Source organism: Euwallacea fornicatus, chromosome 18, assembly GCF_040115645.1.
Source record: "Euwallacea fornicatus isolate EFF26 chromosome 18, ASM4011564v1, whole genome shotgun sequence".
NCBI lineage: Eukaryota > Metazoa > Arthropoda > Insecta > Coleoptera > Curculionidae > Euwallacea > Euwallacea fornicatus.
Genome location: NC_089558.1, coordinates 2,512,657 through 2,526,534, shown reverse-complemented (window position 1 = coordinate 2,526,534; position 13,878 = coordinate 2,512,657). Strand labels below are relative to the sequence as shown.

The 13,878-nt window shown below is 36.0% G+C and overlaps 3 protein-coding genes across 4 annotated transcripts; 2 read left to right on the top strand and 1 right to left on the bottom strand.

Moving 5' to 3' along the window:
• The first annotated feature begins 100 nt into the window (after positions 1-100).
• On the top strand, positions 101-4,510 carry LOC136345149 (PR domain zinc finger protein 5-like). 2 transcript variants are annotated; one of them, XM_066293188.1, is made up of 15 exons: positions 101-258; positions 487-661; positions 1,016-1,209; positions 1,267-1,427; positions 1,511-1,825; positions 1,891-2,135; positions 2,190-2,401; positions 2,456-2,630; positions 2,694-2,896; positions 2,956-3,124; positions 3,183-3,308; positions 3,368-3,459; positions 3,666-3,733; positions 3,788-3,903; positions 3,956-4,510. In XM_066293188.1, the coding sequence occupies exons 2-15, from the start codon at positions 558-560 to the stop codon at positions 4,389-4,391; spliced, it is 2,616 nt and encodes an 871-aa protein (XP_066149285.1). In that variant the 5' UTR covers positions 101-258; positions 487-557; the 3' UTR covers positions 4,392-4,510. The 2 variants fall into 2 exon arrangements, with proteins under 2 accessions (XP_066149285.1, XP_066149286.1); XM_066293189.1 differs by having other exon boundaries at positions 101-288.
• A 413-nt stretch (positions 4,511-4,923) lies between these two features.
• LOC136344814 (endoplasmic reticulum-Golgi intermediate compartment protein 3) lies at positions 4,924-6,910 on the top strand. The gene is made up of 5 exons (XM_066292611.1): positions 4,924-5,457; positions 5,511-5,710; positions 5,769-5,894; positions 5,955-6,145; positions 6,192-6,910. Exons 1-5 carry the CDS (start codon positions 5,164-5,166, stop codon positions 6,527-6,529), a joined length of 1,149 nt encoding a protein of 382 aa, XP_066148708.1. The 5' UTR covers positions 4,924-5,163; the 3' UTR covers positions 6,530-6,910.
• A 1,875-nt stretch (positions 6,911-8,785) lies between these two features.
• Positions 8,786-13,578, bottom strand: SppL (signal peptide peptidase-like protein). Its single transcript, XM_066292612.1, has 7 exons — positions 13,149-13,578; positions 12,695-13,058; positions 11,626-11,796; positions 11,403-11,575; positions 11,198-11,345; positions 10,900-11,147; positions 8,786-10,848 (listed from the first exon to the last, which is right to left on the bottom strand). Exons 2-7 carry the CDS (start codon positions 13,020-13,022, stop codon positions 10,777-10,779), a joined length of 1,140 nt encoding a protein of 379 aa, XP_066148709.1. The 5' UTR covers positions 13,023-13,058; positions 13,149-13,578; the 3' UTR covers positions 8,786-10,776.
• Between the last annotated feature and the right edge of the window lie 300 nt (positions 13,579-13,878).

The following is a 13,878-nucleotide window of genomic DNA, read 5'->3' as shown; positions in this document are numbered from 1 at the left end:
ATCCGTTAAACTAGTGAAGAAAACAATAGTCGAAGATTTAGGCTTCGCTTTAAACGAATTAACCAATCTAAATATTAAATTAACATTTCCCAATGACAAGCAATAATTAGAGGGTGAGAGGCGGTCATAGAGAGGATTAGAGAGAAGGCTTAGAGGAGGAGGATTAATGTTAGTAGTATTAATAGGACGAGAAGGAGCGTATGAGCGTTGTGTACAAGGAAGAGACACCATCGGTCTGGTCATAGGAGTAGTAGCATAGTAAGGGAGAAAATTTTGCGCGTAGGATAGGTATAGCACTTAGCTAACACCACTCGACATTGAAAGTTGGTCTTTGGACACGTTGTATCTTTTTTTTCAATTAAATTAATAAACTGTTTCTGAGGTAACATGTGTCGAATGTTGATAAATTTAATATATATATGTATAATCGGTTTAAACTCCTTTGAGATGACCTCTTCACATACAGGCATTTCCTATTGCTTACAGAACCTCATGACATAGTAGTACTGCAGTAACAACAGCCTGAAGTGAATAATTTCAACAATCTTGCTTGAAAAATGGCTACAAAAACAACTAAACGTAATCGTTGTGTTTATCGTTTTTGTCCAGCACAAACTGAAGTGACAACCAGGTTTTTTTCATTTCCAAAAGACCGTGCCAGGTAAGGCATAAACCAAATAGACAAACTAATGCAGAAACGGAAATTTAAGAAAATAAAATTCTAATATTCTTGAGTACATGTAGAGACATCCAATTTTATTCTTGGACCTGATAAAGCTCCATCCACTTGAAAAACACTCATATGCACCTTTTGAATCAGATTAAAAATCTCAATTTAATTTTCTTTTGCAAGTAGATTGAATTGAGTGGAGCAGATCAAAAGCCATATCCAATCTGACAAGAACAGGATTGGAAGCAACTTGAGTGAAATGACCTATTTTGCTTGGTATTTTCGTTTCTTTAATTATAAAGCATTGAAAATAAACTTCTTGAAATATCAAAGAAACTTTTGTAGAGCTGCTATTTGGCTGAATGCATGTAAAAGAGAAGATCTTCAGGGGCATGAAATGTTACATAGAAATTATCAGTTATGTGAAAAGCATTTTGATCCACAATTCATTTTCCTGCAAGGAAACCGTAAAACCCTTAGTATTCATGCCATTCCAACCATATTTGATTATATGCCAGAGTCATCAAGTAGACGCAAATGTGAGTATGCAAAACACACTTTTTTTATTGTATTATTTTATACACTTTAATTTTCAGATGAGAAAAATGAGAATAAACCAACTTCTCAGTTGGAATCACCATCGCCCTGCCGGTTTTGTTTGGAAAAAAAGGATTGTCTAACTGAAGTTTCTGGAGTTTGGCAATACAAGTCAAATGAAACCATTAAGGATAAACTCCTGTTTTGTATCCCTCAATTGGTAATATGCTTGATGTGGATCAAAATACATATACTTGTCTTTGCAGTAGGTTTTGAATGAAACATAGATATAATTTATTACAGACCATTGTAAATACCGATCCTATATGTCACTTTTGCATTCGAAGCCTAAAAATCACATATAAGTTTATAAACCAGTGCCTAGACTCTGAAAAAATCATCAAAAAGGAATTGGTGGAGAACTCAGTAAATGTTAATTCATCGGCGAATGAGGACGAGCACTATACTTTTGAGAGTAATAATGAAAATGAAGAGGAAAAAATGTCAATAGAATTCCACGGTCCTGATTACTATTCTTTGATAAAGTCGGAAAAAAATATCGATAACTACACTGATGTTAATGGATCAAATAATTGTGACTCAGTACAAGAGCAACAGGTATTTCCAGTTGATTATTATAAATCGAGTTTTCACCTAATGTAATGTTGTAAATGTTCTTTTAGAACCCAGATAATAAATCAAATATGGACGAAATATACACGCAGATTTTAGGCAATGATATGGACTATAAGATGCCTATAAATATGATTGAAACTTTTGATATGCGGGTTTCTTATGTTACTCCACAAAAAGAAGAACTGCCGCCTCAACAGGAGGAGCAAAAGTCTTCTGCAAGGAAAAAACTTGTTCATGCATCATCTGAGGTTGCAAACTTTTGTCTAAGATGTAGTGTATATTTTCCAAGTCGGTGCGTACGATCTATCGCGTTAATGACAGTCTAGAGAGAAACATGGCACTTCAGGTGCGAATATCAAGATCACATGCTGCAGCATAAAAAGAAGGCCATAAAACGCCCTACCAAGTATTCATACAATTGTCAAGAATGCTCACAGAGGTTCAGATCATACAAGAGCTTTGGAATCCACCTCCGTGCAGCTCACGGCATTACGGATGTAATTAGACGTCATATTCCACCCTCGTATAGTTGCACCAAGTGTCTAAGAAACTTTTTGAGTAAGTCTGTGGGACAAAAATGGAGAGAGAACTTAACCTTACATGTTTTCCTAGCTAGAAAAGAGCTCGTTCGGCATGAGACAGCGTTTAAAAATCGCGGGAAATGTGGCTATACCTGCGAAAGGTGCCAAAGAAAGTTTCTAAGGGAGAGTGAATTTGAAGAACATAGAAAGGATGTTGCTGATGCACCTTGTTGTAACTATGTGACGTGCATACTGTGCCCAGAAAAGTACGAATTTTTAAACGTCTAATTATTTATTTTTAAAGATAATAGCCAAAATTTAAATGTTAGATTTACACAAGAAGAGTTCAAAGATCATTGCATTGATGTCCATCCTAATTTCGTTTGTCAGACTTGCAATAAATCGTTTCCCTCCAAAGAGTCATTGACGGCTCATTTAAAAGTGCATGCAACTGAGAGATTTATGTGCGACCAATGTGGAAAAGTAGTGAAAACGCCTGGAGCATTGCAAGTACATATTTCCGTTTTGCACAGTGAGTTTTGTAGAGTACTAAACTAATACAAAAACGATTAACTTAATTTTAACATTAAGCTGAACGTACCGAGACGTACAGCTGCAATCAGTGTTCTGCACAATTCAAAATACCGCGATATTTGAAGCTTCATGTTGCCCGTAAACACGGAGTTAAAAAAAAGGATTTTGTATGTGAAACTTGCGGAAGACCTTTCGCTAAGGCTGGAGAGCTGAAACTACATATTGTGTAAGTTGCGATAAGTGGTAAGCGATCATACAGCTCTATGTTTTACCTAAATTTTTAGAACTGTTCATGAAAAAACAGATACAAATGCATTTATTTGTCCTGAATGTAATAAAACGTTCCCTAGAAAAGACTACATGATCAGGCACTTGCGATGGCATACCCAATGCATGTTTTGCAAAATGAAGTGGGTTTTTAATTAAGTTAGGGGAAGATTATCCTTAGTTTATTCGTTAATATTTTCAGATTTAAAAACGGAAACGAGCTATCGGTACACATAGAAAAGGACCACGATGAGAACCAAAAAAAACAAGCTCGAAAGCTTTCTCAATATCGAAGTAAGTATCTCTCATAAGTCTAACCCCATTTCTGCAGAAGAGTTTGGTACCTGAGGGGGATATTCTCAGTCCTTCTTTTGCACACTGATCAACATACTTACTAAGTCAATAAAGCAGTGGGATTGATATTCAGTATTGAAACCAACATTGTGCAATTTAAAAATAACTGCAAGAACAACCTTTTCATTGCTTTGTTTTTCTTTTAGGACCCTGCGTGTGTACTATATGCAATAAAGTGCTGGCGAATAACTATAATTTAGAGATACATTATAAGGTGAGAATATGGATTCATGTTTTACGACCAATAACCATAGAGGACTACTTCTAGGTCCATTTTAAAATCCGAAAGTATCGCTGTGCTATATGTAAAATTACTCTTCAATCGGCGATGAGCCTGAAAAACCACATGAAAATTCACGAAGACCCGGATCATTTCTCATTAAGGTAACTTTTTAAGCGTTGTGTAACTTTGTGAACATTTCAATTTTTCAAACAGTTGCATTATATGCCACGTTCGCAAAACATCCAAAGAAGAATTAGAAAAACACGTGCGGGAAACACACAAAACTCTAAAATACGAATGCAAACATTGCAATATGAAATTTGGAAGAAAACACTTGCTCTACAGCCACGAAGCCACAGAGCACCAAGAAGTAGCTGCTCGTAACGAGGAGTTATTTAAAATATTTAAGAAACAGGATTTGGTGTATGCTTCTGAAGAAGTCACATTGTCTAAAAACATGAAAAAAGAGCTGAGAATTTTAGCCTTAGATGCTGATGATGTTATACATCAACTGGCGAAGACGGGAGATTTGTCAGCGGGTCAGTGCCGCGTTAATGCTGAAGGCTCTAACAGTCCCATCAAAGAGCTTCAGATGGGTGAAAATGAAACAAAGTGCGGGGAGGTGTTGCGAAAGAAGGACAATGCTTAAAACCAGGAATAAAAGAGCGACTTGAAACTTGAAGTCAAGTTGGATGTTGCATTTGGAACTTGTATTGTTACTTATTAAGTAATATCAGTCTAATAAAGATTAAATATTGAAAGGGTTTATATCGAGATGTATACTTTTAACGACTAAGAACGATGATTTGCATACGTTATTGTATAATTCAAAGTTAAGCGCTGATCGTATCGTATCCACTTCTGTCGGACGTTGACAATTTTAGAAATGTTTTACTTCACCTTATTTATTCCTGACGAGAAATACCAAGCAGAATTAACAAAGAAAACAAATAAGATTTCACGATGCTACATAGAATAAACCGAGACTTTGGAAGGTTTCCTAAAGAGTAATCTTTTTGGCTATATTTAGCAACGCTACTAAATATACCTCAGCAATTAACCCAGTTGATATACGCATCTTTGTTTATCACGCCTGAATCTCTCAGAAATTAAAGAGAGATAAGTAGTGCATGAAATTTGTATGTTGTACTATTGTCACATGCCAAATTTGACTGTTTTTTCTTTACTTTCGCATTTCCTAACGAGATAAGAAAGTGTGATGTGGACAAAAATTTAAAATTGTAACCAATTTTCAAGCAATTTTGCAGTGAAAAAATTCATAGTCGATAAAACTCTGTAAAGTTCTAACAAATCCAATTAACACTTCCTGTGTAATATGAGGGAAATACGTGTTATTTGACAGAAAACACATCCACGCAAACACCATTTTCATTCAGACTCCACACACTTCGCAGAACATAATGGATTTTATAAAGAAACTCCGCAGGTTCGACGCTTACCCTAAAACCCTGGAAGATGTGAGAATCCAGACCCTCGGCGGTGGAGCAATAAGCATAGTTTCAATTCTCATAATCAGCCTACTGTTTTGGATGGAAGTTCTGAGCTACATGACTCCAAACCTAACAGAAGAGCTCTTTGTGGACACCTCTAGGAGCCCCAACATTGAGATTCAATTAGACATTATTGTCCCACAAGTTTCATGTGATTTTTTAGCTTTAGATGCCATGGACTCATCAGGAGACCAACATTTACAGGTAAGCAATCAGATTATATATTAGAAAACCATGTGAGCTATATCTTTTTACAGATAACTCATAACATATTCAAAAGGAGCCTAGACTTGGAGGGCAATCCTATTGAGGAGCCTAAGAAGGAGGATATTACCATAAGAAGTAAGAATGAAACATTGGAAATTACCACTAAAAATAAGACTGAATATTGTGGTAGTTGTTATGGAGCTAGGGATGGTTGTTGTAATACTTGTGAAGATGTAAGAGAGGCCTACAGGTGCTTAAAGTTATAATTTGTTTGGGTTTTAATGCTAATTGATTGACATGTATTTCAGAGCTAAACGTTGGGCTTTAGATAATGTAGAGAATATAGAGCAGTGCAAAGAAGAAAAATTTGGTGAAAAACTGAAGACGGCCTTTAAACAAGGTTGTCAAATTTATGGGAATTTAGTAGTCAACCGGTGAGCTTTGTCCAGCAGTTTGTTGTCAGGTGTTTTTAAAAATTGTAATTATTATTTCAGAGTTAGTGGTAGTTTCCACATAGCACCTGGCAAGAGCTTTAGCATTAATCACGTCCACGTGCATGATGTACAGCCCTTTTCATCTACCGAATTTAATATGACTCATCATATAAGGCGATTAACCTTTGGTGCTAGTATTGACAGTGAGACCCACAACCCACTGAAAGATTTTGTAGGGGTGGCTACTGAAGGTAACTGAAAAAGAATTGTTGACATTATGTAACATTCTGCTTTTAGGTGCGACAATGTTTCAGTACCACATAAAAATAGTACCTACATCCTACGCGAGAAAAGACGGCTCTATGATCTTCAGCAATCAATTTTCAGTAACCAAACATCAGAAGACTGTATCTATATTAAGTGGTGAATCGGGTATGCCGGGGGTTTTCTTTCAATACGAACTTTCGCCCCTCATGGTGAAATATACTGAGCAAGAACGCTCTTTGGGTCATTTTCTAACAAACATTTGCGCGATAATCGGGGGTGTATATACAGTAGCTGGTTTAGTTGATACATTTTTGTATCATTCCATTAAGATAATACAGAAGAAGATGGAGCTTGGGAAGCTACATTAATACGGATTTTTTATTGTACGAAACTGGTGGAAATTGTGAAGATTTTTGCCTTTAAATTAGGTATTTATTGAGTATACAGATGTGGGAAATTTATTATGCAGGTTTATAAATCAGATATTGGCCCATGGCTGCCTAGCTTAATTGAAGTCTGCAGTAATAGTATTGATTTATTGGACCAATAATTGTTAGAAAAGTGAATTTCTCTAGTCTATAAAGTCAAGCACATTTAGGTATTTAAGCACCTAATTCGGAATATGGGAGTGATTACTACGCAATCAATCAGGTCAGAGGGTAACTTTTAAGAGTTCTTTTAATGTACATATTTGCATTTTTTTCTGTATATTTTAATGTGATATTCTAATATATTTCTTTCTAAAGCTGGATAGTGATAACATTTTGTGTCACATTCAACTCCACCTTTTACATACTCTAATAACATTGTAAGACATGTTGTACCTTATCGGTTGTCTCTTGGTGTGTTCAGATGCCTTACGAATTTGACGGCTCAGTGTTCCCATGTTGTAATTTTCAAGCCAAACTACTGTTCGTAGATACTATTAAGAAATCGATGGGTGTACGTTGGGAATGCCAATGTTCAGTTCAATTGCAGAAGCGATCTTAGAGAATCTAGTCTGTGATTGTTAATAAAACTTCCTTGTTTTTGTCTGTAAGTAAAGCGAGGGCGTCTCCATGATTTACAAAACCCGAAACTGTTCAAGTACTGATTGTTACAGGAGAAATGATTTTTCTGTTATTTCAGTGTTCGAGGAGTTCAGAAAAAACTTGAAAAAATACTCCAATTAAATGTTAATCGTTGACCCAATCTGTCGATGTTCTATTGTGCTAGACAGTGTCTAATAAAACGCACACGTGCTTGCTCAATAACAATAGATATATAATTGAAAATCTATCAAGGCGAATCTTTAAAGTTCTTAGCAAACAATTGTTTTCCGATTGTGATATAGTTGGTGATCAGACAATATAGTTTTTTGTTAAAAGTGTTTGCTTTACTAAAATTAAATGGAGGATTGTTTGCTTACTGATCGTATAAAACACCCAAAAGTCTGCGACAATCCATCTGTCCCTGTTTTTCTTAACATCACAAAATTCCAAAATGAAGCTGCAAGCCTCCTTATTGCTCCTTGTGTTATGCGGAGCAGTTCTTGCATCAATAGTAAGCGATAATCAGGAAACAGACATTGAGACTTTGGGTAAGTTACGTCATTTTCGGATAAATATTCCTGAAACATCCTTTAAAATTTTTAGAGAGTACACCATTCGTAGAAACTACTCTCGAATACGAGATCACCACTGAGGCTTCTCATGAATCGTCCAACCTTGAATGTCTGGTAGAAGACAACAAGTATTTGTACATATCATCCGAAGTGATGCCAAGCTCACTATTCTGCATCGAGAAGTGTGCAACTTCGAGCAACGCATACTGCCAAAATGGAAAGTGCATCTGCAGCATTTAAGCAGCTGGGCGGCAGAATGATTTAAGTTAGCGAAATATCCACATAAGTGCTAATTCCGCTTTATATTCAGTTTCTTAGTGATTGAATTACAAATTTTCGGTCAACATAAGTTGTTTGATTGTGCAGAGCCTCAATTTATTTTTATTAAAACGATGGTTCATTTTACATGGAGTACAGGAGTTCATTTTTGAAAGTAACTCCATAGATGTGTGAATATATTTGCTCACAACTCAAAAAACACAGCGATTTCACTGTTTCGAATAGAAATTACGTAAAGCTTATCAAACCATGAACGAATTTACTTCAATAAATGTATCCTTTTTTGTTTCAAAGGAAGCTATGTGTATAATTATCAGACACAAAAATTACGCACTACTCATAATTGGTTTCGTGAAAAGCAGCCATAACTAATAAGCTCGCGATAATTTCGAATGAACGACAAAACTAACATTAATCGACCAACCGAACATTTAAATTCAAGATGAAGGTTTGCAGCTGCTTGTTCGTTGTCATTGTAGTTTTAGCAATATTCGGAGAATATTCAGCTCTTCCCACTGTTATAAAACCAGGTAAATAATTCCAACTTTGAGCTGAGCTTTTCCTGAGAGAATACTTTTAGAACGTGCTCAGGGCAGATGTTTCGGATCTACTGGCCACGAATCTGAGGCTTGTCGCGAATATTGCATATCCAAGGAAAGAAAACTTCGAGGAGTTTGTATAAATGACGACTGCACCTGCACCTCCTAGTCCGCATCACACTCGTGGTAATTCAAACGCGTGATCTATTATATTTATATAATACTATTTAAATTATTTTAAATATAAAAACAATAACACAAAATGCTCTTATAGATATACACTAGATCTAGGTAGTTCTTGCTCATTTACACAAAAATGTGTCCACATTATTGAAAAAAAAAACATAACAAACTGCAATTTGCTTAAATATATTGTGAACAGTTCTTAATGAAGAATTTTTTGTCCCTCTGCTTAACATTAACACTTCTCTGTTCTTAGTAATTATTTATTTATAAATATACAAGTTGCCTATTTAAAAGAAAATGGAAATAAATAGGAGTTGTTTGAGTGACGTAATATTGCAGAAACGTCGGTCAGTGCGTGTACTTAGTAGGATGAATGAGCATAATTATGTACAAAGGAATATGTGTAATTTTATATGGAGCTAGTGATGATTGTGATGATGACGGAATCACGTAAACTAGGGAGATTGCTAAGTAAGTCATGTGAGGCTCTATAACAACACTACAACGAATTTAAATCGGGTGTCGTTCATGTCAGATTAAAATTAGTTTGTTCGGGAAGTATCACAAGGTGGAGTTCAGATCTAGTTTGTTTTAGGGAAAAGACTGTTCAGGACAAAATTAAAATAGAGTCCGCTTGCTATAGAGGTTGCAGTAAACGACAGTAATTGCAAAAAGTGTTATCCATTTTCCGAATACAAAACAAAAAATTAACTGCGATCAATAATTTAAAGTTATATGTTCTCACTTTCAAGCAAGAATGCGGAAATTGTAGAGTCAATCAATCACCAGTGGAATGCCGTTGAATGAAAAATTGTGGTCACCAGTTTACAAACAATAAAAATAAAAAAATATAATGATTCGCAATCATCCATTTACGTAAGTATTAGCAGGTGTATTAATATCAATAGGGCTTTTTAAGATTTATTACCTAGATCACCATTTATTGCCTTCCAGACAACTGAAAAAAAAAAGATTCTCGTTTTCAGTATACTCAACATAATTTAAAATTCGCAATTAATAAAATTAAAAATGGAACAATTTTACTAAATGAGGCACCTCCTAAGTATGGAATGTCACAATCGATATTGCATAATAAGCTATTAAGAAAAGTACAACTGAGAAAAAAGTAAGTCCAACTTGAATTAGCGAAGAATACATTAATTAACTGACTTTTGTCAGAAACCAAATTAGGATTTCCCATACTCCCACAATAATAAGTTTCCTTATATTCGTTCATTCACTGGTCGATTGATCCTACTTACAATTTAGAGATAGATATGGCAGCATGTAATTACATATTTCAAATTAGCTCGCACTCGTAGTTTCAACTTGATTCTAATGTCACTTCGTGATGTGTATTAGTCGTGAGATTAAATTGTACAAAAATAAGACTCTTGTGATAAATTTGATAAAATGGAATGGAAATAAATACCTCAAGCAACATATTCTGGCATGAAGCGGATTATACGAGTGGAAAGACAGTAACCCTACAGTAATTCAGTCTTTGCTTATTATAATGATAAAAACCGTAACACGTAACATATAATATCGTATCGCCACCCATAAGCAACAATAGAAAAGGAAAAATTAAAGTAATTCTTGCTAAATGAAGATCGAAGACGGAAAGATCAAAAACATTTTGTTCAGTTCGTTGCCAAATTTGCTAAAAATGTCTTGAACAGCTTTAAAACTCCCCTATAAAATGCCTCCTTTCAGATGCAGAATCTGTCTACTTCTCCCCTCACGAGTATCACAAACAATAGTATGTAATATGTGGCACTCACCACATGAAAATAGAAAAAAGTAAAAATCCATACCTATGTTAAGTTATTCGTCCATTTGGTCGCAAATAAGTGTAAACCGTTGCTGAACGGGGAGGTGGCAAGTAGTCACACCCACAACAGAGATGTTACATTAGAGAACATATTCTGCACCGACTTATATAGGGCGAGACAAAATAATTCGTAACTATTTCCTAACATAATAATGGTTGTACCATAGATTTATATCACACGTCTTGCAAATGTTTGGCTACACTTAAAGACTTAAAAGGTTCTGACCACATGCGTCTCAAATCGCCCTAAAAAACCAAGAGACTTTCATCAAGAAGACACACTCTTTAAGGATTTACCTTGAGATAAGCCATAGTCAAAAGGGGTAAAAGAGTAAAAGGTACTAGGTACAGCAATGCTGGTTGTGCCGCCTTGAACACTTCCGAACTGACTGTGGCAGTGAGGAGGCCCAAGAAGTACCCCAATAAGGAACAATGGAAGTAAGTGAGCCTGGAGCCGGGAGCTGCCAAGCCTTGTGATTTTTTATAAGCGTCATAGCGCAGCACGAAGCAAAGTAAGAGCCCTGGCATAACTATATCCCCTAGACCTACAAAATTCCCTGCTAAACCTCTTTCATACGTAAATTAATAAGCATACCCAACATGCTAAAATGTCCGCTGTTGTGAATGCTCGGGAATACGAGTTTCCCCGGCAGGCTCAGTTTGGGGGCCTCCTTGACAACGCCACCGATGTGCAGTTTTCTCGCTACTAAACCTACAGGATTTTCAGCTGGCCTTGTGGCAACCTACATGGGAGTCATATTCTTGAGCAACTATGAATATCTAGGTATGAATTGCCTTACCTTAACCATGACATTAGCGCTAAAAATGTAGGACGAAAAAAAGACCCAAAAAACGTCGTATATAAGCAAACCAGTCAAGAGCAAAGTAGAGACTTTGAGGCTGGGTAGACGGACGAAAGCTATGAAGGCGACGCAGAGACCCATGCCCATGGCGTCCATCAGCAACCAGTGACCTAAAGAATCAAACATTTGTGTGCGGGTTATCGCTCTATTTGCAGAATACCTGTTAACACCCATATACAAACGATGAAGACGGAAAGGGAGAAAGAGAGCAGCTCTGCGGCTGTAAACCGGCCACACATCCCGAAAGATATTTTGTTGCCATCTGAGCAGGGTCTGATGATGTACTGACACATTGGAAGAAGGAGAAATGCCAGAGCTACTGTCGCTATGACTAAAACAAAGGTTTGCTTTAAGAAAAAATGATTAAGATATTAATACATTAATTAGGTTTTTATTCAGGGGATTCCATTTTGCTCAATGCATTTAATTTCCCAATTAAAGCATATTCATCTCCATGTTTTGAAATTAAAAACCTATCATTACATGATAATGATAGGAAAAATGAATCAGTTATGTATTCAAAAAGGTAATTACTCAATCTCACGCTTATCACTGCATTGTTTAATTAGAAGTTACTTTTGGTGTATTATTAATTTAACCCCATGTTAAAACTCATTGCTTTGAGAAATATTCTTTTCTTTGTATTCTAGGCACAGAAATAGAATATTTGAAATCAATGATTTTACAAAGATTTTTTGAATCTAAAAGAGTCGTTGGGCCATTACAAATATTAAGAACTTAGCTTTAAAAAAGAATATGCCCTTGGCAGTTTAATTGAAATTTGGATAAAAAGGCGCTTGCTCATTCACTTGTTAAAGTTATTTGGTGGTGAAAGTTATCATTATGCTAAATTATTGTTAGGGGTACATGTAATCAGTTACCAACTGTAGTATGTGTAACAAAGTGCTTAAAGTTTGTTTGAGTGAAATAACTGTGCTTCTCCACCTTCCAGTTCTTCTGAAACTTGAGGCAAGAAAATCAAGACTCAAACATGGACCAAAGCAGAAGCTGTTGCATACAGAGTCAAAATACAATTTGTTTAGTAGAAGCTATATATTTGACACCAATTGCACCCCATTGGCTCATAAAAAACTGTCCAGTAAATTCATGATAAAGATAAGAATTGAAGCTTCAGTCTTCTGATTGCAGCCAATAAAGTAGCTTTGTCTCAGTTAATATAAATTACCCCTACTTTCATGGACCTACAACAATAAATACAATATACTCACTTGCTGTACAAATCGCAAATAACATTTGCATGGAGTCAAAGAAGAAAAACATCACCAACAGTGAAATACTGGCTCCTAAAGGCAAGCACAGTGCATGCATGGTATCTAATGTCTGAACGTTATTTTCTGGTTGGGCAGTCTGTGAAGGATTTAAGAGACAATTTGCTGATCCATGAGCTTTCTCTCGAGCTTCCTGCTCCATATTCAGACTTCGAAAACTGCCATAAACTATGAGGAGCATGGAAATAAGAAAAGTGGAGACTCGACTTGAGTCCATGATGGAGTAAGCCCATTGGTATTCAACTGTTTGCCCTTGGCTGTCTGCCATAACGACAGGCGACTGTTTCCTAGCACTCTATGCTATCTGAAATTCGATAGATGTATTATGTCCTGTGTCCTAAATCTCGGTTTATTTTGAGAACATTCTGTATGAAAATCGGGGTCAAAGACCTACCTGCTAGAACTACAGAGCCTTCCAATCGAAATTGCACTATATTTACAATCTAACATCACTCGCTCTTTTTTAAATCCATCACTTCCGAGTCTTTGTTTTTATAATTCGATTAGCACTTGCACTTGTTCCTCAACGCCATGTTGATTTTTCTGTTGATAGAATGAAAATACCGATCGCTGGCGCAACTTTCTAATTACCACAGCAGTGTAAGGAGAAGTCCAATGTATTTACGTAAGAGCCAGAGGACAGAGTCCCAGAAAAACGATGTATCAATTGCAATACAAAATCATCTTGAATGGAAATGGGAGCTTAATGGACAATGAAAATACGATACACTCTTCTTCATTTCCTATTCCTCTCTCCCTTTTCTTTTCCTAATGTTTTGTTAGTTTTGTTTTTGTCCGAATGGCCATGAAACCAGGAAAGGACAAGTAGGCTCTGACTATTGGTGTTTTCAATTTACTGCTCTCGAGCAATCCTAGATCACTCGACGAGCACAATATTTGTTTGCCTTCGAAAAGTCTATTACTCCCAATTTTGAGTTGCATCTTTTAATGCCATTTGTGACCGCTCCATAAATGATTTGCAACCTTAAAGATTAGGCTTGGATCTAGTGAATTTGATTCTTGAGCGATCAGCTTTTGATTATTATAGAGAACATAGTTGAGTGCTGTCTTTATACGTATCTCCAAGGTTGCGTTGAATCGTGTCGCAACATGATCTAATCGTT

Coding starts and splice junctions, on each gene's coding strand:
- LOC136345149 (XM_066293188.1), top strand. CDS start 558: ATGGCTACAAAAACAACTAAACGTAATCGTTGTGTTTATCGTTTTTGT. Junction 662..1,015: donor TTTCCAAAAGACCGTGCCAG/GTAAGGCATAAA, acceptor AAACTTTTGTAG/AGCTGCTATTTGGCTGAATG. Junction 1,210..1,266: donor GTCATCAAGTAGACGCAAAT/GTGAGTATGCAA, acceptor TTTAATTTTCAG/ATGAGAAAAATGAGAATAAA.
- LOC136344814 (XM_066292611.1), top strand. CDS start 5,164: ATGGATTTTATAAAGAAACTCCGCAGGTTCGACGCTTACCCTAAAACC. Junction 5,711..5,768: donor GATGTAAGAGAGGCCTACAG/GTGCTTAAAGTT, acceptor CATGTATTTCAG/AGCTAAACGTTGGGCTTTAG. Junction 5,895..5,954: donor GGGAATTTAGTAGTCAACCG/GTGAGCTTTGTC, acceptor TTATTATTTCAG/AGTTAGTGGTAGTTTCCACA.
- SppL (XM_066292612.1), bottom strand. CDS start 13,022: ATGGCAGACAGCCAAGGGCAAACAGTTGAATACCAATGGGCTTACTCC. Junction 11,148..11,197: donor CGGACATTTTAGCATGTTGG/GTATGCTTATTA, acceptor GGAATTTTGTAG/GTCTAGGGGATATAGTTATG. Junction 10,849..10,899: donor TGACTATGGCTTATCTCAAG/GTAAATCCTTAA, acceptor TTGGTTTTTTAG/GGCGATTTGAGACGCATGTG.